This window comes from Platalea leucorodia, assembly GCF_965183815.1.
Source record: "Platalea leucorodia genome assembly, chromosome: 5".
Taxonomy (NCBI): domain Eukaryota; kingdom Metazoa; phylum Chordata; class Aves; order Pelecaniformes; family Threskiornithidae; genus Platalea; species Platalea leucorodia.
In genome coordinates, this window is record NC_138827.1 from 46460800 (window position 1) to 46487351 (window position 26552).

At 40.7% G+C, this 26552-nt stretch overlaps 1 protein-coding gene across 1 annotated transcript in view; it reads right to left on the reverse strand.

The window, feature by feature from the left end:
- CRB1 (crumbs cell polarity complex component 1) overlaps nucleotides 1-24502 on the reverse strand; it is a gene marked incomplete at its 3' end in the record, with an annotated part of 108176 nt that extends 83674 nt beyond the window's left edge. The window contains exon 1 of the mRNA XM_082314728.1: nucleotides 24415-24502. Coding sequence (XP_082170854.1) covers nucleotides 24415-24490 — 76 coding nt within the window. The 5' untranslated portion in view covers nucleotides 24491-24502. The remainder of the gene's footprint in view (nucleotides 1-24414) is intronic.
- Nucleotides 24503-26552: the final 2050 nt, after the last annotated feature.

Consider the following 26552-nt stretch of genomic DNA (forward strand, 5'->3'; position numbering starts at 1 on the left):
AAATATTCCATTTCTATCAAAAAAGCCCATTTTGTTTTCAAGTACATTTGCATCAGCAAAAACAAGGAAAGTAAATCAACCACTTATTTTCTGAAGCGGAAGTATTGTATATTAGCATAAGAGTAACAACTAAATAGCATTAAAATTTTAAAATGTTGTTTAGGAAACACTTTAAGATTAAAGCTATCTGTGATTCAGATTACAGAACTGGTTATTAAATCAATGTCTACATTTCACTATTCTCCAAACATTTGTGCAAGCTCACACTAATTTGGTGCTGCTCCCCAAGAAGGAAGGCCGTTATTGTTGGCTGTCATTTTCCTTCGCTGTCTTTTTACCTTTGTGCTGTCCCAGAGTTCCTTACCCTATGAGCACTTCAGCAGCAGCAGTCCTTACAGCTGTGCCAACCGGTGATACTAAACACAGCAACAATTTGACAGGCTTTCCTACAAAGCGGCCATGCAGTGACCGTTTCATCACGCTGCGGTGAGGTGCGCTAGTTCAAAGGCACTCGCTTGGCGTGCGCAGACACACAGCTGCTTTCTGGCTAGTGCAAGAGTGCTGGAGAAAATGGGGGGGAATGGGTGCAGCTCATTAGCTTGTGAGTTGTGTTGTCAGCAGTGGACAAATAAAACAAACATCTTGAAAATGAGGTAACATGCTTTCTTCTGATAGACCCCTTCACTTCTATCCTTTGCTTCAATGCAGTAAATGCTTTTTGGCTCTCACTTTATTTTGCATCTTACCCTAGTGTCTGTTCTGGGAACAGGAGGAGAATCAGGCCCATGAGCTCAGCAGAGCTCCTACAGATAGAATTTGGAGGAATTTTGGTTCGATTGGCCATCGAGGCATGGTGCTACCAGCAACGCAAACAGGCTGGTTTCTAAAGTGAATAAAAGAGTTCATCCACTACTTCTTTACCTTTACGTTTAGCACTTCAGCACTGCAGATTAAGTTGATAGTGTATAGTGATTGTCGTGCTTTTACTATGCACAGACATTTTTCTTTGTATAAGATGCAGGACAGTAGCTGATCAGGCCCAGAAGGCAGCTGATATCCATTACAGAAAATGATGCAGACACTGATGTAGAAACTGAACTGATTTCTGCTGTGCAATCCCCGCTACTGTACACACTCTATCTGAATATAACTTTCCTCTTTAATAGTTTCATGATATGTCTCCACATTCTTATCTTCTAACTCTGCAGAAGAGTAAAGACATGAGTGTAATGAAGTGTTTCTTCTCCCTTTAGAAGTGATGAAATTTCTTTTTAGTTGAATTCACACAACTGAATTTATTCTTAATAATACAGAACAGGATTCCTCCACACAGGGACATAGGAGATAAATAGGCAGGTGAGCAAGAACTGCGATGATACACGGTGGTGGGAACTAGGGCGCCAGCTTCAAGCTTGCCTTTCTATCAGCTCAAAGAGGCAAAGAACATGGAAAATTTATTGTGCTCAAAATCTGAAACAATTTTATTTAGGTAATAACGGAAGTATAATCTGGTGTTTTGAAACCTAATATGTGAACCCAGTGAGGGGTGCAAGTGGTGCTGGGAAAGTGGAAAAATGAAAGCAATGCTTGCAGTTGGAAAGATACCACCTATATGCACAGCTGTGCTAAGGAGGAAGGCTAAAATGTACACCTTGGAAGCAGGCACATGGCAAAATAACTGGGGAAATGGTGCCAAAGGGCTGCAGAAAGACAAATGCATGGTCTCACCACTTCTCTGCGTCAATGGGGGGATTTTCAGGAACACAGAGGGAGTAACACAGCGTAAAACTGTCAGTTTGTGAGTTTGAGTGAAATCCAGTTGCTCCTGGTTCTGTCTGAATTCCAAACAGTAAAAAATAGGGAGCAAAGGAGCTGCTGCCTCTTGAAGAAGCCAAATCTTGCTTTGAGAGACACAAGGTCTCACAGCTTCTCTGGAGTCTGGAAAGAGTTTGTGGCACTCTGTGTAAGACAGAGGCTCCTGACTCCCGTTGAGCTCCTGGCTCCTGCTGAATTCAGCTTCAGCAAGGACCTGGGGGCTCGGCTGAGCTGGGGGATGCTGTCCCTCGCACAGACCAGCTACCACTGACTTGCACCACTGAGATTTCATTTAGGTCAGAACGTGCAAGCAGCCGTGCTACCACTGTGCTCAACTACCAACGTGGGAAAGAAAAAGCAGTTGGAAATGCTGCCATTTGCTGCTAAATCATTGATATACTGAGCTTGGAGTAGAGGGGCTAAAAATTGAGTACAAAATTGACTTCAGGTCTAAATTCTGTGTCCGTGTGTTGTTTGCTTTTGAAAGCCATTAGAAGGCATCCTCTTCAGTCGCCTTTATCTGTGGTTCTACCCTCCATTTCATTGCCTCTTTCATTTTCTTAATAAGGAAACAGCATACAGCAGTGATTCCAATGTACAGTAGTGCATAAAGATGCTGTGATTTTAAAATATAGCCTCAAATGTCTGTAACACTGACATAGGTCTAATTTCTTTCTGTGAGTCAAAATTGGATAGACTTAAAGCCCTGATTGTTAGAAATGCATCATACCAACCTGCAACATGGGCCAAGAATTTATCTTCTGGTGAGGGATATTTTCACCTCCACTTTGTTAAGTGACAGACTTCAGAAAATTAGATTTTCCCTCTGTAAGTCACACTGAAATTTTGGCTTCAAGAAAATACGTATGTGCTTACTGGCCAAATGTACTACACTAGTAAATCATAGGGAAAATGTTATTGTCAGGTGTATCACACAGGCATATGTTCACAGCCAGGTTTTGTTGACTCCTGATTCAACACAGTCTCCACAAGCACTTGTTTTTATAGTGTTTGCATAACCAGAAGATTCCATCAAGGCATATTATATCAGATGCACCATATCCCTTCTGCACAGCCAAACCTCTAAGCAACAAAATGCACATTAAGAAAATGATGTTTTTTAACATACTGGAACAGGGGCAAAAACCATGACAAAACACATAAGGGTTTTTATAGATCTATTCCTTTTCCTAGCTGGCTTATTATGCTCTGCTTTGAAGTCTGTAAGGAAATGAATGTTTTAAAGTTTCTAGGTGCAAAGCTGTGTACCAATGTGTGCAGATGTTGAGATTGCCTCCAGTAGGTTCTCAGTAACACAGCTGAGAACTAAATGTTGCTGAAGCCAACAAAATGCAGCAGAACAGCAAGATCAGCTTCAACTTTAGACTAGCATCACACTGATATCCATAGCCACCGGAGTGCATGCTGTCGCTCCAGGCTTGCTGAATGCACAGTCCTTTTCTCACACAATTCCAGTTTCATACTATGTAACAGCACTCTCATATCAAAATGATGCTGCTGCTTCTTCTGTCTCCCCAGACTTTAAAAAAGTAATCAGCCCTGTGGCAGTTCAGCATTATGTTGCTGGAAATACAGTGCACTGTGACTTAAATGCCACAGGAATCAGGAGATAGCTTCAGTGCAGCTACAATGCACTGTAAGTACAGAGAAAGCAAGGTCATTCTTTTCCAGTGTGAACTTTGTAGAGAAGTTCACATTCCAGCCCTTTCTGTTATTTACTAAATTCTTTTCAATAGAAATCACCTACAATTAGCTCTGCATGAGATAATTACCAGTTGGGATTTAGAGACTGCTTGGGAAAAGTCACAGCTCCTGTATTTTGGGCCAGGCTAAAGTCTAACAGAGGGAACTGGAGCAACCAGAGTTTCCATCTGCTCTCCTGCTGAGCCCCTGTGCTGAGAGCAGCTGCCAACAGGGCCAAGATCATAACATTGAGATTGGTGAAGAACAATGATGTGATCATGATCTGCACAGGTTGCCCTCACTGACCTCATACAGATAAAAATCAGTCACGGGCCCAATAGAAGGATGTTATAATGTGGACTTTTGCAGAGGGCTAGTCTTTTGTAATGCTAGTTTCATGTTAACAGTGAAGCTCCACCATGGTCATGGCTCTGACACAAACATCTGTGGTACCTTTCCTGACCTGCAAATGGACTGTATTGTACCATCCTAAAAAGTCTACTGACTTGTAACAAAGGAAGAATGAATTTGTTTCATGGTTTTACAATATTTTTATTTCCAGAGTAAGATCAGAAGCAGATCCTAGTAAGTCTCTAAGCTACATGATATGAAATTACTAGTCTCAGCCCACAGACCACCATGGTTTCCTCTCCCCTGATTTCAAGAACTGTTTGCTGATTAATGGCAAAACTCTATGTCCACTCCCCAACACATTATGTAACGTGCAGAGATGTTGTTCCACCAGCTCCACCTTTCCCTAAGAGCCACCACCCTCTCTTTGTCCATAGTACAGTCCTAGAGGGGACTGGCCAAGCTCTTGCTTGATGACACCCCAGAACTTGATTGCACCTGACAGCAATGCAGTGTAATCAAATGAAAGAATGAAAGTTAAATAAAAGCCAAGGGAATGGCAGCTGCAAGTCACATTGCCTTCTCTGTCATATGAGAACTTGGATTGAACTGAGTTTGCAGGACAACAGAAACTATTTCTATGAGAGATATTAATGAATTTTTGGAGGTTGCTAGGAAAATCAGAATTCTTACTCTACTGGTATCTACAAAGCAAGTCCTCAGCTTGACATTTACCATCTTGTTTAGGTAAGGAGCTGGCTCTATCACATGGTTATTTATGCAGCTCATTTGGCTGCCTTTCACTTTGCAGCAGTGCACGATGACTAGTCTGTGTAGTGGTGTTCACAGCAAAGTACACTGAGCTCATGACAGTGCCAGGCCAGACAGGTCTGGTAGACCTCCTGCTCTCATCAGCCCTGGCATATTTTTATGTCATAGCACTTGTCTGGCTGACTGAGTCACTTGATGACTTTCTCAGAGGGTTCAAGGCTGTATGTGTCACGCTAGTCCAGATGCTCTACTGAGGTGACAATTTTCCTTCCTCGTCTCCTACATAACAATAACAGAAAAAACCCTTTGAGCTGTAATTTATTCACAAGCTCCTTTTTATGCCTGATTTTTGAAAACTTTAACAAAGACTGGTTCGGTAATGTGATATGTCATCCCTAGAAGTGCCAGATCATTTAGCAGTATAGCCATAGCCAAAGTTGTTTCTAAGGCAGCTTATATCTCTCCGACACTAACATTTCTGTTCTAACTCAAAGTATCAGGAGCCTCTCCTCACAGAAAAGCAGGATGTCAGACTGGCCTTTTATCCCAAAGTTCACTTGAGGTGATGGATCATAAGCTCATCTTTCTTTTTTGTGGTTGCCCACAAGCCCAGTACAGGATTTTATTGAAACTTGTTGCCTGTCAGGCCCAGAGCATTTCCCTTCTCCTGGGGATTTGGCCGCCAGGGCTCAGGGCCAACACTGATAGCACAGCTCCATGGCTTTAGGAAGCCTCAGCAGGGACCAGCCCCTCCTTTGCTTCGAAGCTACTTTTAAGGTCAGGCTCTCACCCTTGGTATCTGCCTGGCCATGTACTCCATTGATCCAGTCCTGGACCCTGACCTAGGCTTGACCTCCTGGCTTGACCTCACTATGGACCTGCCTTGTGATCACTGGACCACAGCTTGACCCTGGCTACTGTGCCCCAGAACTGATGCTGATCCTGACTTACTGACTGCAGCATCACTATAGACTTGTCTGGCAATCACTGGACTGTGGCTAACCCCGGCTGCCATCACCTGCTCTGCCTGCCTTGCTCAGGTACAGTAGGACTGATCTCTTCAAGGTACAGCCACTGCCCTCACTGCTCTGCTGTCATCCTCAGCTCCCAGCTTCCCTTCCCTTGCAGAGCAGCCCACACTTGCTGCTCCCTGGCCGTGCCTTTCAAATTAAACTGGTTTTCTTAGCTTAAGATAAGCAAATCTCAAGCTGCAAACCTACATGTGCCAGACATGGGGAAGAAGGACATGATTTTTTTTTTTTTAAGTAAGTGTTACACTGAAGTGTTAGTGCTTTCAAAGAACTTTCCGTGCTCAAAGCATTGTGCAAGCATCCTATAGCTCAGGGGAATTACACCAACTGTACTAGCATGAGCCATGTAGAGTCAGAGATCTCACAGGGAATCTCTTGGTCTCGCAGCACCAATCCCAGTCTCCAGTGTGTATGTGTCCTTTGAGGAGGAGTGACTGACCCAAAGGAAGAGCAAGAGTAGGTATTGAAAACCCACTCTATAATTAGGGATGCATTTCTCTGAAACCTTTGTAAGATGCTTCGTTGTAGAAGTGAAGTGAAACCAGAATATTCACCAGCATCAGGGTTTGCCCAGGAGCCCTCCTTGGGGAACACGCTAAGTAATAAGCCTCTCCTATTAGAGGAATATCACTAAAAGGCAAATTGTTTCTATAAGCGTAATGTAGTGGTGTGTTTTATAATAAAAACACCTGCCACTAGGGCATTAAATATCTGCTATAAATGAAGAGGTATTCAGTAAGCTGTCATCAGAATTAGAGCAGTAAGATTTTTGCCAGTAAAATGATAAAAAATTTAAAACTATGAACAAATAAACACTATCCAGTAGCAATCAGTATAGTAATGTCATTTCTTGGAGTTTTTTTTTTTAATTATTTTATTTCCCTGTTAATATTCTCCTTGATTTCCTCTGTTTATTTAATTTATGTAAAAGGTAGATCTGATTCCTTGTCTCTCTTTCCTTTCCTAGCTCTCACTTTTCTGCCTTAGATTTTTTCCATGCATTCTTCTTTTTTTCCTCTGAGGCCTGATCCAAAGCAAACTTGGATTTACAGTGCAGCAATGGGAAGATACAGTAACTTTGCGTGGCTGGTAAACGAGCCTGCAGTAATTGTAGCCCCAGGACAAAAGGTCACTGCTGGCACCAGCTTGACAGGTAACACAGATGCCTCCAGAGCTGTGTTGAAGTGTTCACACTCCACAAAACGATCCGGAGGACAATAAAAATGCTCTGGCCTGCTATTCCCCTGGATATAAGCTTTAGCCATCCCTGTTGCAGTGACAGTGGAGTTTTGTGTCACAAAACTCTGCTCTTCAGACACAGGAAGAGCTTGGGATGTTGGTGGTGTGGTGGCTGGGGAGTGGAAGATAAGATTAGCAAGCAGGTGGAGAGAACTAAGGCCTCCACAGCTTGACATTGAGAAGCTTTCTCTATCTGAAGAAACTTTGGTGCCATACAATGATGAAAAAACAGAAAGAATACCCGATTTTGGGGGAAAGGGACCTTCCTCACAATGATACCAGTCCAGACTCACCAGTACATAGTACGTTATAGGGCAGTATTCTGACCCTGCTTTATATTAAATTATGCTATATAAATAAATGAGATCTGTGTTATAGTAAAGGTCTGGCCAGGAAAAAATTAAGTAAGACTTGATGGCAATAATGAACATGTGATAAATATCTAGTGACTGTCTCACTGGGAACACTTTTTTGCAGAGAGCTCTATGATGGGGCTTGTTTTATCCCAAAGGGCATCATACAATATACTGTGCTGAGAGACTGCAGAACACATTGAGGAGTAATTCTCAGTACTTAATACCTAGGGATTCTCAAAAGCAATTTTCTCTTAGGATCACATTTCCTTTGATCGTTGGGATTATTAATTATAGATAGCCTTGAACAGAACAAGGCACTGTTACTGTACTCCTCAAACAGTGTCTCATTTAATAGGAACAAAATATCTTACTTAATTAGAGGTTCAGCTGTGGTGTCTTTTCAAGACACTTTGGTATTGATTTGACCGTGGTAGCCTACTGTAACAAATATTCCATTAATAATCAAGGGAGCTTGTAGGCATAACAGTGTAGGAAGGAAGAGCCAAAATGCTTGTCATTCAGCTTGCCAGGGCAGTTGGAGTATCACCATTTAGATTATGGATTATAATCTATAGTTCAAAAGTGGTTGCACTTACAAAGTGGAGCCCTCTCCTTTATGCCATTTTTCTTAACTGGATCCAGCCTACGCTTCATCAAGTGATCTCAGGCAGATGCAGTTAAACCTTCATTTTCTCTGGATAAATGGAAGCATATTCTTTCTGATAATTTTGCCTCTGTTCTGTTTTTGTCTTACCTGTGCTATAGTCATCATGATTGAACATATGAAATTAGCCACAAAATTAAGCAGATGAGCATCAGTTTCTATATGTGCATGCTCAGTTTATTCTTAGCATCATGTGTTTATTATTAGATGTGTTGATTCATTCTTGTCATCAACAAATTACATTCATTGACTGAGAGGTTTATTTCTGTAAGTTCTGATGTTGCAAGAAGCTTTTACTAACATTTTCTTCACCCTGCAATCTTAAATATACATGCTAGAGATACATGCAGAAATGACTGTATTTTCCATGTATTGCATTCACGGATTACACCTGAGAAAGCAGAACGTTTATTTCCCCAGCAATATGGGTCAGATTCCTGTCAGGGTGGATATGCAGAGCCAGCCGCCCAGTGCAGGTCCGTCAGCAGATTACAAATTAGCACCTCCAGCCCTTGCCCCTCCTCAGCTTCTTAGGGAGCTAATGGGAGTGGAAGGGGGATGGCTAAGGTTTCTTACAGCTCTGGAACCCAAGCCTATGCCATATCATTTGTCAGGCTAGCCCTGCAGTTTGGGAGATGTTGGTGAAGAGTCTGTGCTCTGTGAGGAGAGGTTCAGTGCCCAGCCACCAGCCCTGCTGTCCCTAGGGTCTCTGAGAAAGGCCTGGGGCTCTGCAGCAAAAGGAACAAGCTTCAGACTGTTTTCCTTCCCTGATTAACTTAGGGAGAAGAAAGCAAGCTGCAGTAATGGAGCAGGAGAGGGACAGCTGTGCTCCTTCTGGAGAACTAGTGCTTGTCTGATCTGCAGGGAACACTACACATCACCTACAGAGCAATGTAGCCTGCCCTGCTCATGAGTTCTGTTCTGCTTTCGTTATGCTTTTCAGGTAAGATATGGGTTGTATGCATGCAAACATAATACAAAGTAGTTTTTTAAAGTAATTTGTATTACCTAGGTATTATTGTAAGTACCAAGAATTTGGATTAGTATCAAAACTGTATATATGCAGGGTTTTCTTTTCTGGGGAAAAAAAACCCAAACCAAACCAAACAACCCTAAACAAAAGAAACTACCCAACCCCCCACCCCAGAGTTCCTGATGATCAGAATTCCTACTCAAATCAGCAGTAATTTTGTCAAATTTTTGAATCACAAAGCTTAACTTGTCAAGTACACGCATGGTCTTTAAGAACTTCAGTCTGTCCCTACTATCCCAAAACAGTTAAGAAGTTGCTTGGAAGTTTAATTCAACCAGAGGACACCTAACAGTTACTAAACTTACCCACGCATGCTGGGTTTTTTTTGCCTGTTACCACAATACTTGGCACTTGTTAGATTGATTGCTAGGGGTGTGATGCCCTCTTTCTAGGCTACTCCCTTCTAAGTTGTGAACTAACAAAACAAAACTCTATTTTATTATTAGCAAAAGGAAGTAACGTGCCAGCTAACCCGTTGTGATATTTTTTCTCCTCTGCCACCTTTCTTTCCTGGCTGCCCCCAAAAGGGATCCCAGTTTGAATGGCATGCTTACGAGAAAGTATAGCTGCAGAGTTCCTGGAGTCAGCATTTCACAGTAATCCAGAGTGCTCTGCTCCCCAGGAGGTGAGCTGAATTAGCTCTCGTGAAGGACCTGAACTCACAGTAGTAAGAGGGTTGTCACTTAGGAACATTGGAATTTCAGTTACAGAATCCATAACTGCCAACCGACTTTGTTCAGATGGCTTTTGCCAGCCTTAGCTGAAGTTTTTATAAAGCAGTTCTTATTAAAAACTCACTAGGAATATGGTTTTGAAAAAGCAAGATCTTGTTTTCACTAGTCTGTAATTCTTCACAGTTCCTTAACAATTTTCATAACACTTTTCCTTTTTCTTCTCCACATTGTCATGGCTGTTTGCTGCAGTGATTGAGTTTTCATAACTGTCAGAACAATGTCAAGACAATGTGAAGACAGTGTCAAGGCAAATATAGAAGGGTGACAGTATGAAGGAGGGAAAGAGAAAAGAGCTGTCAGTACTCAGAGTGCTCCGCAGAGAAAATATTTCAACGATAAAACCATTGTCATTATGCACTGAGCAAGAGAAAGAGAATAAAGTGGAGATATTTAAATTACTGCACTATGAACATATCTGGGTGACAACTTGGAGTTAAAGGACTTAAAAAAGCAATTTGCTAGGATGCCTTTCCTCCCTAACTCTTGTCCCATATTGTCTTCTAGACCATGTTCCAGTCCCTATCAACAGGACACCATTCTGATTTAAGCTTCTGGCATATTAATTTGTAACAAGCACACTTTTGAGAAAGCCAAAGAACAGGGATTCAAAAATATTTTTTTTTCTCTTTCTAAACAGTATACGCCAGCATTCCATTGCCCATCTACAGGAAGGTGGAGGGTTTTCCCACTTGACATAATTCCAGGACACTTTCTTGGGTGTCATGAGCTACAACCTCTGCTTGTGGCACACCATGATTGTGACAACAGTCTAGAGCATGACCTAATCTCATTCAGAGTTCAGCACTGCAAGGTGCTGAGTATCCTGCTTCCATGTCAGTGCAGAATTAAGGTGCATACTTAATTCAGCTTTGCAGTGTATTTTTTTCTGAAATATCCTTAGAAAGGAGACACATTCTCACAAGAGTAAATAAGGTACAGATGGGGCTCATATGGGGCTAAATTCTGGCACCAACGCTCTGTATGGCAGTACTACTGCTCTACTGAAGGGTCATGCAGAGTGAGGTGCTACTCGCCTTTAGAGCAGTTTTCAGGATTTAAAATTAAGCAGTGGTCTTGCAGTGAGTCTGTGAATTTGCTCTTTGTGCACGTGTGCTGTGCTTTCCTCCTCAGCCTTAGAGATGGGGAGAATGAAGGGCTTTCTTACTATTTCTGTCCTGTTTCTGAACATCAGGATAATCAGCTATAAGAGGGTTTAGATGGACAGTAGTCAATATCATTGCAATTCTGGAAAAATAAAAACTCCACTCTTAGTGACTTCTAAATGACTTTATAAATCCCACTGAAGAGTTTTAAGAAAAATCAATTCCTAAATAGTTGCCAGGGAATAATGTACCATAAACTCCTCAAAATACTTCAGGGGTAGTATTTTCAGATATAAGAATTAGGTGTTAACTATTTAAAAATGAAAAGGTTAAGGATTTTCTGTATATTGCGTTTACATATTTATTATAATTTATTTTATTTTAAGAAATTATAGTTAACAGATTTTCTTAATTGTTGCCTATGAAATAACTGAAAATAACCATAGACATGCTTGTTATTCTACCATTATCCTATTCCTGTATTATGTCTATTTGCAATTCATGACAGCATTAAATCTAAAAGCATCAAACCTTGGTGACTTTTCTAGATGAGCTGCAAATTTTATCCATAGCTGCAGCAGCAATGCTCTAAGCTGTTTAAACTGATTGTAGTCTAAGTTATACGTTGCTGAGTGCTGACTTTTCCCCCTTGCCCAGTTAAATTTTGTTAACCTGAAAATAGTCTGCCATTTTGAATTGAGCATCAGCTGGAGAAGAGTGTGCTTCTTGCCTGGGGCTCAGATGCCTCCTCCCATTAGTGTTCACACCTCAGCCATCATGTGCCTCTAGTAATCACTGAATCTCACCAATCTTCACACAGGAAAGTCTATAGGTTGGCAAGTTAGTAACTACAAAGAGTGTATTGATCCCTTCACAAAAGAAGGCTAAGACTTATCAAATAAAAGGAGTGATATACAATGGAAATCCTTACAGTTAGCAATGGAAATCACAGATACAAGGACTGCCTACATTTGTGAGAATGAATAAACACTTAATTGTTTTATCTTAAAAAAAAAAAAAAAACTTGCCATATTATGGATCTCTCGGGCTCAACAAAAATCTGGAAAAGTGTGTGTGTCCTCTCCCCCCCAATATATACATATTTATATGTGTATATAACATATGAAGTGAGCAACACAAGATCTGAATTTAGTGGTTTGACCAGGGAGATCATTTGGGTTGTATTTACAGCTCTCTCACTGCAAGCAAGGTATTCACCTCACTCTTCTCCAGCTCAGCATTCTCACCTGTAAAACTGAGATGCTGCCTACTTGCAGGCTATGAGGTTCAATCTGCTTATGTTTTGTAAAACGTGCAATGCACCTTATGAGGAAAAAGCTGAAAGTATTTTTATGGAAAAAAATTTCTCTGCACATTTGTAAGGAAGAGAAAGAAATCCAAAAGAAGTCTGTTCCTCCATACTTGCATGACTCTGCTGGCTTTGGGCATGATCACACCTTTAACAATAACTTTAAAGTCAGTAAAAGTCTTTGAGAGTCTAAACTGATGTTTAACCTTAAACTCAATATATAGGTGTAAGTGCTAGGAGGACAAATGAGTTTTACAAGGTGAAATGCTGGACTGACCTTGAACATGAAAGCAAAGCCTTCACTATTAGCACAGAAAAATGTTAGATTCCAAGACTTCACTTGAGAAGCAGAACTAATTAGAGAAGATTAAGAGAAATGAGGCATGTAATAGCTGGAATAGGGCATGACTGTGGTATGAAAGGCTGAATCACTTGACCTCTCATCTAGGTCAAGATTTTAAAAACACTAGAATTTTTTTAAAGGCAAGTGACAAGTTTTGCAGATGTTCCTGTGGCAGCTGAACATTCATTATAACATTCAAGCTCTGTTCTGCACATAGAAGTTTCCCCTGTGTCGAGACTGTTTTCAGCTTTGATGTCAGGACACATTTCTGAGCATGGGGTCTTATTCAGGACCATGTTCACATTCCTGCTGCTCTGCAGGGGGTCCTGAAGAGGTAGTCACCAAGTCTGCACTACAGTGGTAACACAGTGGAGATTTTAGATTTTTTTTTTTTTTTAAATGAAGCTAGTAACTGATTTTTCTGTCCATTTTTTTTTTTTTCAAACAGAGTCTGAAATATACTTTTCTGTCTTTTTCCTCATACTTTCTACTTTCCAATTTTTCCTGTCACTAACTAGCTTCCCACAAACTCTAATGATCTTTTTATTACTGAATGGTAATAAATGTTCCAGAATTGGTTGGACAGCACTTCTGATATACTCCCTGAAATGACTGCTTTACCAGCACTGTAGTAATGGGCTCAGCTAAACTGAAAATGGTTCACATAATGGTTCACGTGGAATAGGTGGGGTTGGAAGGGACTTCTGGAGATCATCTAGTCCAACCCTCTTGCTCAAAACTGCATCACTAGAGCAGAAAGCTCAGCACCTATTACCTATGATATGTCTACTTCTCAGAATTTTCCATAATGATTTCATAAAAATTCCTTATTTTTGGGAAGCCAAGTTTACTGTAAGCATGCATAACCACATGCCTGTGGTTAATGGAAGTGCTGGTGCTCATCAGTGATTGCAGAAAAGAAGCAGTCACCCATGAAGACCCAGAATTATACAGGCTGATTCAGAACCATGGTATGAAAGATGTGCAGGGTTAAAAGAAGACAGGCAAATCAGTTTCTCGGCTCTCTGGATGTTTGCAGTTATGTTAATAAAAGTAAGGAAGGGGTTCCCCTGTCTGTAGAAAAGTTGACACAGCATGTCTGAAACTGACATTTAAATAGCATTGGCAAGTTGTTGTCTGGGTTTCCTCCAGAACAACATATTTCTATGCTAGCCCAAAAAAGAAATTATGCAATTCAGGAGGCAAACACATTTCTGATTGCTGCTTATGTTACACAAAAATCCCTGTGAAGTGTAATAACAGTCTCCTTTTGCTTTTAGTTATAATGAAGAATGCAGTTCCCTCAAAGTTTAATTTAAGAGCTGGGATATAATGACCAGAGGTCATTATTGCCAGCCAATCAAATTCTTTAATTAAGATTAAACAATGTAGTCTTATTTCTGATGCATCTCGAGTATCTCAAAAGGCATCATTCTCCATATACTTGAAAAGAAACCACTCTTGATTACAATATCACAGACTTCTTAGGTAAAGCAAAGCCACACTGGTCCTGACTGGACATAGCACAGCAGCATCTTCACTGCAATGAGTGTACTTACAAAGTTAAACCAGAATAAATAAAGCTGAAATCAACTCTGCTGAATGCTACTTGTGGAATATCACTGGGCGGTGAGAATGCTTACAGAGATCTGTGCGAACAGAAAGTGCCCATGAATCTATGCCCATGTGATCTATGGGCACTTTCCTAAACAAAATGCAGTATCTGAAGGAGTGTTTATGTCTTTTAGGCTATAGTAGAAGTGATGTAGTAGAAGTAGATCTGTTTTTGTTCTGCTGTGTGCACAGAACTGAATCTTCTCCTTTTCTTACTTCTTTCCATCACTTGTCAGATCATTAGGTCAGTCTGTTTGCTGGAAAAATTTTTATCCAGATTCTTCAAAGGTGTTCAGTGCCAATCCTTCCTTCTCCTGTTTAATGCCATGAAAGTTTTGCTCCACACACCTCTCAGTCTTGTCACTTCACTACCACGGACAGTGGTGGAAGTTCTGAATTGTCTACTTGTTCTTCAGGAAATTCAATGTTCTTTGGAAACAGCCTTTTGAATGTGAAAATAGCAATTGATTTTAGTCACTTTACTGTTCTTACACTTTTCCATTAGCTCCAAAATGGGTAGATGTTAGACTAAATTGGATCAGACATTTAAGACATACTCAAGAGAGAACAGAACAGGTAGTTCTTGTTATATCAAGCAAAGGGTGTTTTTACATGGACTGAGGCTTGCAAAATGTTCAGTATCATTAGTAGTGAATAAAGAATTATGAATGTCAGCTGTGTTTAACGTGAGAGAAGGGATGGGTTTAGCTAGAAAGTCTGAATTGGTGGTTCCTACAAAATGTTGGCCAGATACTTTCTTCGTGCAGCTGCATTGTAGAGGCACTTATTAGCTTTCTGCTGTCATGATATACGCTGCTCCAAATACATACACAGATAGTGATCAAAGAGGCTCGGATTGTCACTCCCACAAACACATTTTTCATATTTTGCTACATTTTAAGATAGGAATCAAAGTGGAGCTTTACTTTCAACATTCTTTTAACTTCTGCTTTTTAGATTGAACAGGGACAGGAAGAACCTACAGGGGCCTTACACATTTTCATCCCATTCAACAGCTCTGATGTAATCTTTGATATATCAGTGTCATTCTCTGGCTTCTTTTCTCACTGTCATTGTGTATTTCTTTTGTTATGCAGCCTCTGTTTGCTTATCTTACAAGATTGGTGCCTTCTCTCTCTGTACCTTATCCACGAGGCTATCAAAGGAAGGTAAGGGGCTGCTGGAGAAGAGCAAGTTCAGTTAGAGTTTCTTTACACTGTGTCAGCCCTCAGCGGTGTTTTTGCCCTTCTTGCAGCTTGGAGTCAGCAGACTCAAAGATGAACTATAGAGCACGTGGCCGGGTCTTGGCCATTGCAATTGAATTGCATCTCATGTGGCCCATAATTAACATTTCCAGAACTCTGTATATAATTCTCAGCTCCAGTTTACTCTTCCACCCCACCAAAATGGGATCAACAGCAGGTTGCTGTGGTATATTTAGCATTGCCTGCTTGCATTTGAGAGAGAGTCTGGAAAGATGCCTGTATAAATAACCAGGTATAGGTAGATGGGTGCAGACAGAACTCCTTTTTGCATGCCTTGAGCCAGCTCTGATCCAGGCACCATTTAGCTGTATTAGCATGGCACAGTGCCTGATCTAACATGCTCTGCCTCTCAGCACAAGCTTGGATTCAGCACGGTGCTGACACAACTACACTGTTTCTACACCAGAGGTGGCTGATGTCCAAGCAGCAGCAAGGCGATGCATATTAGTTCAGACATACTCTCAGGGGCTTCTTTCCAGCTGTTAGGAGGTTGGTGAGTTATACTGCAGACTTTTTGCTGATGACAGAGCCTGATCGCCTCTTTCAGCTGTGTGGACACTTGACTATCTTCAGATTCATGGATCGTTAGCCATAGCAGGAGCAGTACCACAGCTGCTTTTAAGTACTTACTTACAAATTGCCACTAAGCTTAGCAAAACACATCTGAAGCTACTGCTGTATACAGATGTCTTTTCAAGGCTACATTATTACAGTGAGAGTTCTGGATTCCCTGCCGTGAGTAATCTGTCAGCGCAGGTTACTTAAATTGCAGTTGCTTGGATCCTTGCAGACTGATGACCGTCTATCTTTTTAAGTCCTTGCTTTGGCTTCCTGTCAAATTACATTGTTTTCAAAGTCCTCTAGCTCACATTCAAAGAAAGGAAGAAATGTGTCATAGTCAAATTCAGAGCTAGGGCCCTTCTTGTCGAACAAAGAGCTAACGAAGTGCTCTGTACCACCCCTCTTAGAAACCCCAACAAGGAAGAACATGAACTGTCAAGGGAAGAGTGTGACCAATGTATGCTGCCTTTCATCTACTCCTATAGCTCCCCCTGGCAGTCTGAATGTGAATTAGAGCAGCCCGGAGCTTAACTACTTCAGAAGGCAGTCAGCCTTTGGTAGTCCCACAGTACAGGAACATAGTGGTACCTCTCAGAAACTGTCAGCAAAGGAAATGTCAGGCCATTGTGTCCGTGGCCGAGTCCTTAGGTTGGGCTGTGCAGATTAGTTTGTTTATCCACAATTTTGATCTCCATCATTGTGATTGAGAGCACTTTGAAGGAATGCATCCTGTCTGCAGACTCTGATTAATGCAATTAAAGATGCTTTGTCTGTCTCATTATTCAAGGAAAGGTTAAGGGAGCAGAATTCCAGTATGCTCAGCCTTGGGCAGGCAAGCAAGAGCAGTAAAAAGAAGCAAGGAATTTCTCCCCCAGGCATCCACCCAGGCCACAACTATTCAAGCACAGCACTTCCCAGCACAGAAGGATGCACCAGGCAAGTGCCCTGATCCTTAGTTGCTGGAGCGGGGACACTGTGTGCAGCGGGTTAGCAGCCCATGCCCCTTTTCTACCCACAGAAATATTTAGCCCTAGAAATATTTTTATTTCTGTCCCCGCTGATAAGATTTCAGGCAGGCAGAAGCCGCCCTAACCCTGAAGTTGCAGCAGCAACTGCAGCCTTGCTTTGTTGATGCCTGGAGAGGAGCGTGTTTTGCTCAGCCTGGAGGAGTCCTTTAGAGCTCCAGTGGCAGCTGCGTGGTGTGTGTGTCACCGCGTGTCAGGCTGCCCATGGAGAAGCATTGTCAATTGGAGTATTTGTCAAAAGACGGAAGCAATTTTCTGTTGACCCATTTTATGGGTGAATAAAATATAATCAATATAAAGTAAACATAAGAATCTCATTGGAAAAAGGTTTATCTGGGTTAGGGGGTTTCTTGCTATTTGCTGGTGTGAGAGGGCTTTCATACATTGAGACACTGTGAACGGCTGAGAAAACAGAAAAGTGCAGTGAAAACTGATGAAATATGTCAGTCTCTAAAACCAACAAATTAATCTGTAATATCAATCTAGAAAATAATATGCATCATTTATCTACTTGCTGCCTGCTGCCTACTGCCTGTGACTCTAGATGAGTCAATTAGGTTTAAAGGCTTCCCTTAGAAAATGTAAATACCAGGACCTTTTTTCCTTTTTGGGCCACCACAAAGAGCAAAGGGAATAATCAAGGTTGCCTAGAGACTGAGGCATTGTCTAAATGATTTTATTAATGCTGAGATGTGAATTATAAAAACACAAAAAGTAGAAGTATCCTTGAGAGGTCTTTGGCTGCAAACCCCTGTAGGCAGGATCAAAGGCACTTAGACTGCTGTTTCTCTTATTTATTAGAGGGAATGCACTGTGTATCAGGCGTTAAGGAAAACGGACTAACACATATCCTTTTATTGCTTGGTAGTTGGCAGGATATATATGTACTTTTTTTTTTATCTTAGTGTTTTATAAATAAGTGATTTTTATTGTCATAAAAATAAAATGGTAAACTTCCCTTAGATGAAGTCTCCTAGAACACTGTTAATCATTAGTTGTTGTAGCATGTCCAGAAAAGCCACTTATCAGGAAATTCCTGGGAAACTCTTTTTATTTGCTTTGGTGCAGTAGGGTTCCAGTCTTGCATCGCCTTTTTATATGGAGTGAGAAGCTGGATGTAAAATTTAGGTTCAGCAGACAATCCATGCTTTCCATCCCTTTCAAGTTTTTTGACCATGAAGATTATACGATTAATCCATTTATTAATGATATTTTCTTACATCATACTGCCAATATATTAAGTATACTCAAATTGCAAGAAAAAAAAAAAAAAGTGATTTGACTCCAAAATCTGGAAATCAAACTACATGATTTCTAGCATGGGGGGGACTATCTATCCCCATCGTAATGAGTGGCTTCAATAGCTGAAGTGCTTATTTACAGCCTAGGGTACCAAAAAATTAAGAGTGGGTACTTGCTGCATCAAAGAATGAGAGTAAACTATTTTCTAACTGAAATTTAGGCAACAATTTTGTCGTTATTGCAACAAACGGCATTGGGTACAGGGCTGCCTTTGTTTTGAATAGCAGATAATCCCCAGTTGTGGTGCAGGAGGGCAGGGAGCCATCTGCTTGCCCAGTCCAGCAGCTGTGCTTGAGCTGCTCTGGAGCCTTAGTGCCACCACAGCCCTTGGGACAAGTAAGGACCTGTGCTTCTCTAGGGCTCCATCACCTGAGATCTTCACAAATCACCCCCAAGGTGGTGCTGATTGCCCTTCATCTGTGTAACACCAGCTGTGAAACAGCAGTTTAGACAATCTCTGGCAGATATTTATCTAACCCATTCATTAAAAAGTTCTGATATAGAGATTTAATTATCCTTCAATTGGGAAAGTTCACTCAAATCTTCCCTGCTGCATGTGGAATCTATTATTTTGCAGAGCCTGCCCTTCCAAAGGTCACAGGGAGCAACCAATCTCATCGTCTTCCTTGATTGCCATTCTCTTTTGTGTAGGTAAGACTGTAATCATGTCCTCCCTCAGGCTTCTCTTGCCATGACCCTTTCTCATAGCGCACATCTTTCTAAATGTCTTCCTATTTCTGCTCTCCCTTTTCAGCATTTTCCTAATTGCCTCTTTCTCGCTCACAACAGCACTCAAAGCTGGATATAGCCAGTACTGAATAGTGGATTGATTACTCTGCCGTGTCTTACATGTCATTTTCCTGTCAACACCTAACAGCAAAATATTTGCCTTTCCATATAGCTTTTCAGTAGGGAAGTACTCAATCTGGCCATCAAGATTTGAGCATTCTCTAAACAGTGCTATTTTTTTCCAGAGTTTCCTCCTGCAAAGAGGAAAAGGTGTAGAGAGTTGCACTGGGGCAGGACTCCCTATGTGTTCTAGGTTCATCAAAACTAACACAGGGGGAAAAATAAAGAAAACTGTGGATAGCTAGATATAGTTGTAGACTTTGGGTGGAGGTACCTTTGAAAGGTTATATATATATGAAAACATCAGGTTTCTGTCCTCTGCTTGTATGACAGGCTTTAGCATTCCAACATTGGTTTCTCCAGTAAATTATCACTGATGCTGCACAACATATCAGTGTTTCAAGACCGTGTGCGAGGTCTGTGCAGCTAGTTGAGCATGAGTGATAAATGCCCTTTTGCCCAACCTTCCTTCTTTCCCATTAGACTCTTTCCTAATAGGTCATTAGTCACAAAAAACACCCGCTCATACAGTTTGATCAGTGTTCCTGCTCCAGAATTCCCTTTCTATTCCTTATTCATTCAGTGTGTTATACTGTATTGCCAAAATAAATGTCATTTGAGGGCTAGATTTTCAAAGATACGCATTTCTTGCATTGTGATTTCTGGGTGACTACTACAGGATGTGGGGAAATGTTTAACATCCAGAGGTTCTCAATGTTGATAGTTCCCATTTTACAAAGCACACAGCACAGAGGTAGTCTGTAACATGGTAGTCTTGCTCTGTTATTGGAATGGTAGGTGTAGCACCTTAAGGATGCCTTGTAAGAATTTGAATTGAAAGGCTTGAATACAGGTGTGGTTGGGATGTTTTTAATGTCACTTTTATGCAAATGGATCCATCTATCAGAAGTTACGTCCTTGTTCAAAAATTATAGGGTTGCTACTTTACATTTAGGATTTTGTTTGATTCCAGAGATGGAGATGTTATCCATAATAAGATATATAAATGAAAAGGAAAAAAAAAAAACATCACCCTTACAATTGGGTAAAGAAGCTGTTGGTTTAAACTCACGATGGCAAACATCTGAAAGATATTTCATTTTTTATATGATATAGATGCAACATATGACAGCTAGGACAGAGGAAAAGCTGTAGGGCTCCTGGTGCTTGTGCTCAGACGTTGCTGATGCAGCTCTGACACGCACCGTGCTCCACAACAGGCTAATGAGGATCAGCTGAAGTACCAAATCTGCTATGAACTCATCAAATGTGCATCCTAACAATACTTTGCTGGAAAGCTACTTGCATCATCTGCATGTGCATGAGGGATGAGCAGTATGAGCAAAACCACAAATCTCTTTATAAGCAGAGCTTTATTCCTAACACAGTAATTAAGCAGTAATTAGAAGTTGCGTGAGTAATGGGAATAGTTGCGGGAAATTAAAAGATCTTGTCCATGGGGAAAAATTGCATAGTGCCAACATATCAGAGGGGCAGAAAAGGGGTGCAAGTAAAGCTCAGATGTTTTGCTCACATTAACAGCAATCCCAAATTAAATTCCATTCTTAATTTATGAACACTTGGGGGAATTATTATGAAGTAAATAGTAATTTTTTCAGCTCTGCTGAAAGGTCATAGCTTGAAGTAATTAAAATGGAGAAAAATAGTTTCGAAATTAAAATATTTTTACTGTATTTTTGCCAAACGGAAAAAAAGATAATTCTGCATTAGTGACAGATAATCCATTGTAAAGCTTGTTTAAAAAAAAAAAAAAAAAAAAAAAAAGAGTTGTTGAATGTTGGATTAAGATAAAAGATTCTGAACTTGCACTTGATCCTAGACAGAATCACTTCCAAAATCGATGCCTAAATATACCTGTATTTCTCATAATTTCTCTTCCTCTGTTTCTTAAGCAACTCGCTGCCCAGAATTATATGCTGGCAATTCCTGTTAAGCAATAATATGGCAGCAATTAGTTATCAACATTCTGGATTTGGGACATGCTTCCTGTCAACTATTGTATGTAATGATTCATGGTCCCTCCTCATACAGAGCTGACCATCTCTGGATGCCCCCCAGATTAATCTTATGTAAGTAGTTCATTTGGTATAATTTGTGGAAACAAATTATGTTCACAAAACACTATATAAAACCAACTTGTATTGAGGGCTTTCATACAATACTCATAACCATGGGCACAACACATAAATGAATTTGCAAATCTGTACCACTATCTTCACATTAAGGGAATGGGGAAGACTACTTCACTGGTAGGGTCTCATATGACTGCAATTTTAGAAAAAGCCTCAAACCCTCTCTGTTTATAGAGAGTCCCTAGAAAAAAATAATTGGTTCTGTGTAGTCTGACATCTTCATGTTTTGTGTTTTGGAGACTGTATAAAAAAAAAATGCGGGTAATTATAAAAAAGATATATACGACTACATACAAGTTATTATACCTGTAAGACTTAAGCACCTATGGGTTGGAGAAATTCTTTGGTATATAAAGTAATGACTGGCAATGGAAAGATAACTAGTTTATTTTATCTGATTTAATTTTGCCCCAATACAATAAAATCTACCAGTGTCAGCAAAACAGAAATTTCCAACAGAGAAAGAGGTACAGGATAATTAAGAAAAGAAGGTACAGTTTTCTTTTAACTGATTCATAGCTCCATCGGTAAGCCAGTGTGGGAAGGAAACAGCCTGTGGAATGTGTTTTGCAGAGCCCCAAAAGATGTGTAACAAACACATGAGTTTGGGGCTAGATTCTAACAATTTGCCCACATCTTTCCACAGGCTTGCTGTGTTGTAGCATAGTTGTGGTGATGATCTCTGTAGTCATGTCAAGAAGACAGAATGTGAACTAGGATAAACGTTGCCTGCCAGAAGAGGAATCCTGCCCCTGGGTGGGTGTAGCCTCCACACCTTCACCAGCAGCATACCTTCGCCTCAAGGATGTGACAGCAGCAAACATCAGAGCAACCTGATGGATGCTCTTGCCCCAAGGCAGGCCAGTGTATAAACAAAGAGGCATCAAGGGCTCTCCAACAGGCTCCCTTTTTTCTGTGCCAAGAGAGCACTAAGCCCACAATCGTTTTGGAAATGTAACTTTGCAGGGATGGAACTATACCTGTTCTTTTTTTATCAGCACTGTTCACCTAAGGAAAATGGATAAGCTGAAAAAAGTTATATGGGGGTATATTTTTAGGAAGGCTTGGCTTCTAAATACTGTTTATTTCCCAAGTTGTTTAGCATAAATAATTGTAAGGAAGACTTTAAGCAAGACCTAAGACTAGAATCCTTTGGGCGAAGACAAGTCCAGTAAACTGTTTTTAAAAATATAATGGCTGATATAACTTTTTAAAATATCAGAAGTCATTTCTGTTCTGTTTGACCCTCAGCTTTTCTATCTTGGTCTTTCTCAGCTTTAATTTTTAGGTAAGGAAGTAATTGCAGTCAATTCTTCTGCTTCTACTTCTGTTTTATCTGTTCACAGTTATGTTTTTATTAACAGAAATTGTTAGCAGTTTCAAATGGCGTACAAACTTTCTTGAGAGAAAATACCTATCAAGATCATTAAATACACTGCATCAATAGATACAGATATGGTCCTGAGCCTGATTCTGGCTGCCGCTGTAGCTGCTCCATCCTGGTATATCAATTTGTATCACATCAGTTTGCAACAGCGACAAAGCTACCTGAGAAGGAGAGTCCTCCAAGACTGAAAAGCCTCTTGCTTGAGACTGGCCATATGGCCATAACCCAGAGAAAATTCATGCCACATCTGAAATGTCTTCCCAGGCAACTGTGCTAAGGAAAAGGCACAAAATGATGTACAACTACTTTTCCCTCCTTTGGCATCCTGCATTGAGCAGAGCTCACGCAAGGTCAAAGCCAAAACTTGTGTTTATCTTCTTTTTTAACTGACTCTTGTGGGGCTTTTTTCTTGTTTACATTTTAGCAATGTTTTCTTTGTGCGTGATTTTTTTAATGTGACCCTTTTAATTGTATAAGCACTTAACATTTTATTCCCTTTCCCAAAGCTTTTATATTTTGTTCTAATTTGCCTGCCTCATATAAAAATGAAATTTTCTTAACTAACACCATTCCTGTTACTCTCTCTTAATTAGATAGCAGACTCTGTCTCAGACTTTCTGGTTGTTCATCCTACAGTACACAGACTTTAAACTGCTTTTTAAAAGTGGAAGATCCATTCTCTTTTTTCAGGATATGTCCTGTTATGAGTTAATTTAGAAAGAACATTTTGGCTTCCCTGATTCACATCATTACATCCCCAAGGAAGAAAACTATGAGGATAAAACAATGTTTCTATGACGTTCTGTATTTTGTCCTATATCTTAAAGTGTTTGGTTTTTTTTCAGTGCTGGTTGATCCAACTGCATCTGTTTGCTTTTCAGCCTTTAATTTATGTTGGGCTGTAAACTGTCCAAGTAACAATTTGAGTGATGCAGCAACAGAAGGTGACCCAGATTACACAACACTGTACGCTAATGCCAAGTCTTCTTGTTTAATGGCAGCTGCTCAAAGCTTTGTCTTACTGCGATTCACGTTCAACAGACGGAAATCAAACAGCCTCCTCAGACAGACACACATCCTGCCTGTCTTCATTTTAAACATATTCAAGAGCTACTGCTTTTCATAAACATATATCAGCCTCACCAGCTGAGGCCATTTAGCTTCCTTGGCTTGTATTTACTCCCAACCATCTGATAAAATTATCAAGGAAACCCATTGTGACTTCCAATATCTTGCATACTTCTGTTTATGTGGAAGTTTGCCGAGAATATTTTCTCTATAAAAATAGGTGGACTTTTATACTCCCTCATATACGGAGATATTTAGAACACCAAATATATCACAGTTATTAAACAACTGCTTTGTCTAGAGGTTGTAATTAGAAAAGCTTATATAAAAAGGCAATGGGTGCTACTAAAATACACAACATGACAGCTGTAGCAAAGGATAAATTAGTCTAAATTTTAATCAGATATGTTTAAATTTACTAGATGAATGGTATCAAAGTGCAGACTTTAAAGTATAGGTACAGTTTTAACAGAACATTTTATTACTGTACTTTCAATATGTGAAGCAATGTATTAAAAATGCTTTCATTCTTCATTAAAAAAAAAAGTTTAAGCATGATGATCAGGAAAGCTATCATGCAATGAGTTCATAAAACTTAGTTTCATGGACCAAATCTTTTTGGCATCTGCATCAAATTTTTAAAGCCTTCTGACAACACAAGCTTCCTGCTAGAAGTGCACGTCTAGCCATCTACCCAGAGGACACGTCAGAACAATAACAAAAAGAGCAAATCTTACTTTTTAAATGGATGAGCAGCAAAAAACTGAGGTAGAAGATGAGCAGAGAGTTAATTCTTGAATGAGCCATATTCATCTTGATAGGACATCCTCCGCCTTGTTGTCTGTTGTCCAAAGGGCTGGTGCTGATGCTCACTGCTTGCTCCTCATCTCTGAAACTAAGGTAATACCCAAGGCATACAGTCCCCTACAAGCCATCTTTGCCTGTGCCCCTCATCAGCCTGTTCACTGCAAACCTACAGACTTTGATTCAAAAGGCAGTTGTGCTTGTTAAGGTTTTACTTTGGCAGGTCCGAGTGATTTTTCAAACCTGGTGCAGATTTGTCTGCGAGCTGGACTGGAGTCTTTCCCCAGCTTTCTGCTGCAGAACTGTGTTGTGAACGGTGCACTGTGCCTGGCTGACACCGCACAGCAGATAAGGCACAGCACTCTTGTAATCTTTCAAAATATATCACTCATTATCTTCTAATAAACCTCCATTACATCACATTCCTTCTGATTCACAGTATAAACACTTTGTGCTTTCTTGCATAAAAATGCAAGTCAGCTAATAAACACTTTGTTTTCTGTATTTTTTTTCCTGTATCTTACCTCATTAGCACATGAAGTAAAAACATGAAGCATCCCCATTCCCACTCTTATTTTATAGTTTGATATTAGCAGGTTCTCTTCCACAATCTTTTGGTTTTTTGTTTACACTGGATTTATTTACTTTTGCTATCACTAAAAGGAGCATAATAATTGGGAGCTGGCACAGGTCCTTTGAGCTTCATCGGACTGTGTTGTAATTTTGAACTGCTCATAGAGGGACCTGTCACTTACAGATTCAGGAGATGACATAGCAAGATTGATAAGAGAAGGGGATGGGGACAGGGACATTTCTTCCAAGCCGGAGTTGGCCTTAGACAACTGTGGCTGGTGCCAAGTGCAGCGAGTCTGCCTGTACTCAAAGGAGCCTTCCCCAGCTGCCACGGCAGTGCAGCACTGTGGCTCTTCACTGCTGCATGGCACAGGCAACACCCTGTTTCTGCCCAAAGTTGTCTCTGTGTCCAATGCTTCATCTGTTGATTACGTCTGTGTTCACAGATATTAAAGCCTTGGCCTGGTCTAGCAGGAGGGGAAGGGAAGGAAGGCAGTGACAGGCCCAGCAGCCATGTTCAGATACTACCATCCCAGTACAAACTTTGGCCTTTTGGCACCTTACAAACCCAGGCACTGTTAAGTATGTGTGTTTACTATGGGTAAACTATACCATAACAATGATTGCTGTAGTATCTTTCAGGCTCTGAGGCCAAGAAAGAGATAAGCTGCCTTTTTGGCAGTGGATTTCCCCTTTCCACCATCTTCACTTCTACCAGCCTTTCTGGCCCTTGGCCCTCAGCGCTTCCCGCTCACCCTCCTTGCCGCAGTGCAGAGACCAGGTGTTCCCAAGCCCAGGACCAACCCTGAAAAATCTGCTTGGCCATTGCTATGTTATACTACTGTAAAACACCTAATAATTAATAAATTTGGTACTGTCTTTTGTCCTTCTTGATTCAGTAGAATCTTGGTCCCCAGTTTAGGAAGCCTTTGATAATGCATTTAACTTGATATGTACACTTAACTGAACTAAGCACAGACTTAAAATCAAGCATATGCTTAAGGCCTCAGGTGAATAGGGAGCAGACTGTTGATGCCAACATGAATTCAAGAAAGTTGTTTATAATGGGTAGGTACTTCACACCTACTGGTTCAGCTCAGTGCACTGAATAATTTAAAATTTCTCCTGCTGCAAGGCCCTTCCTTCTTTCCCACTTCATTGGTGTGCAACTGCACTCGCCCACCGCTAACCTTGTGGCACATCTTTTCAGACCCTCTTTTGCTTCTCCTGGCACCGGCAGCTCTCGGGAGGCCTCCACCCTCCCACAGCCTGAGCCCTGACCCGGGAGCCTCCAGCTCCTCTGAGCCCCCTTGCTCCACGTGCCATTCTTCAGGGGGCTTCAAAGACCCCTGGTCTCTCCGATGGCAACCCAGCCTGGATTTCCCGCTCAAATGTCATGAGTTATGAATAGGATGATGAACTGGGTTCCTAGCGGAAAGTAGTTAGATAACTATAAAGTTAAATATAATTAAATGGCTAATTGTGTTTTTCAGCTCTT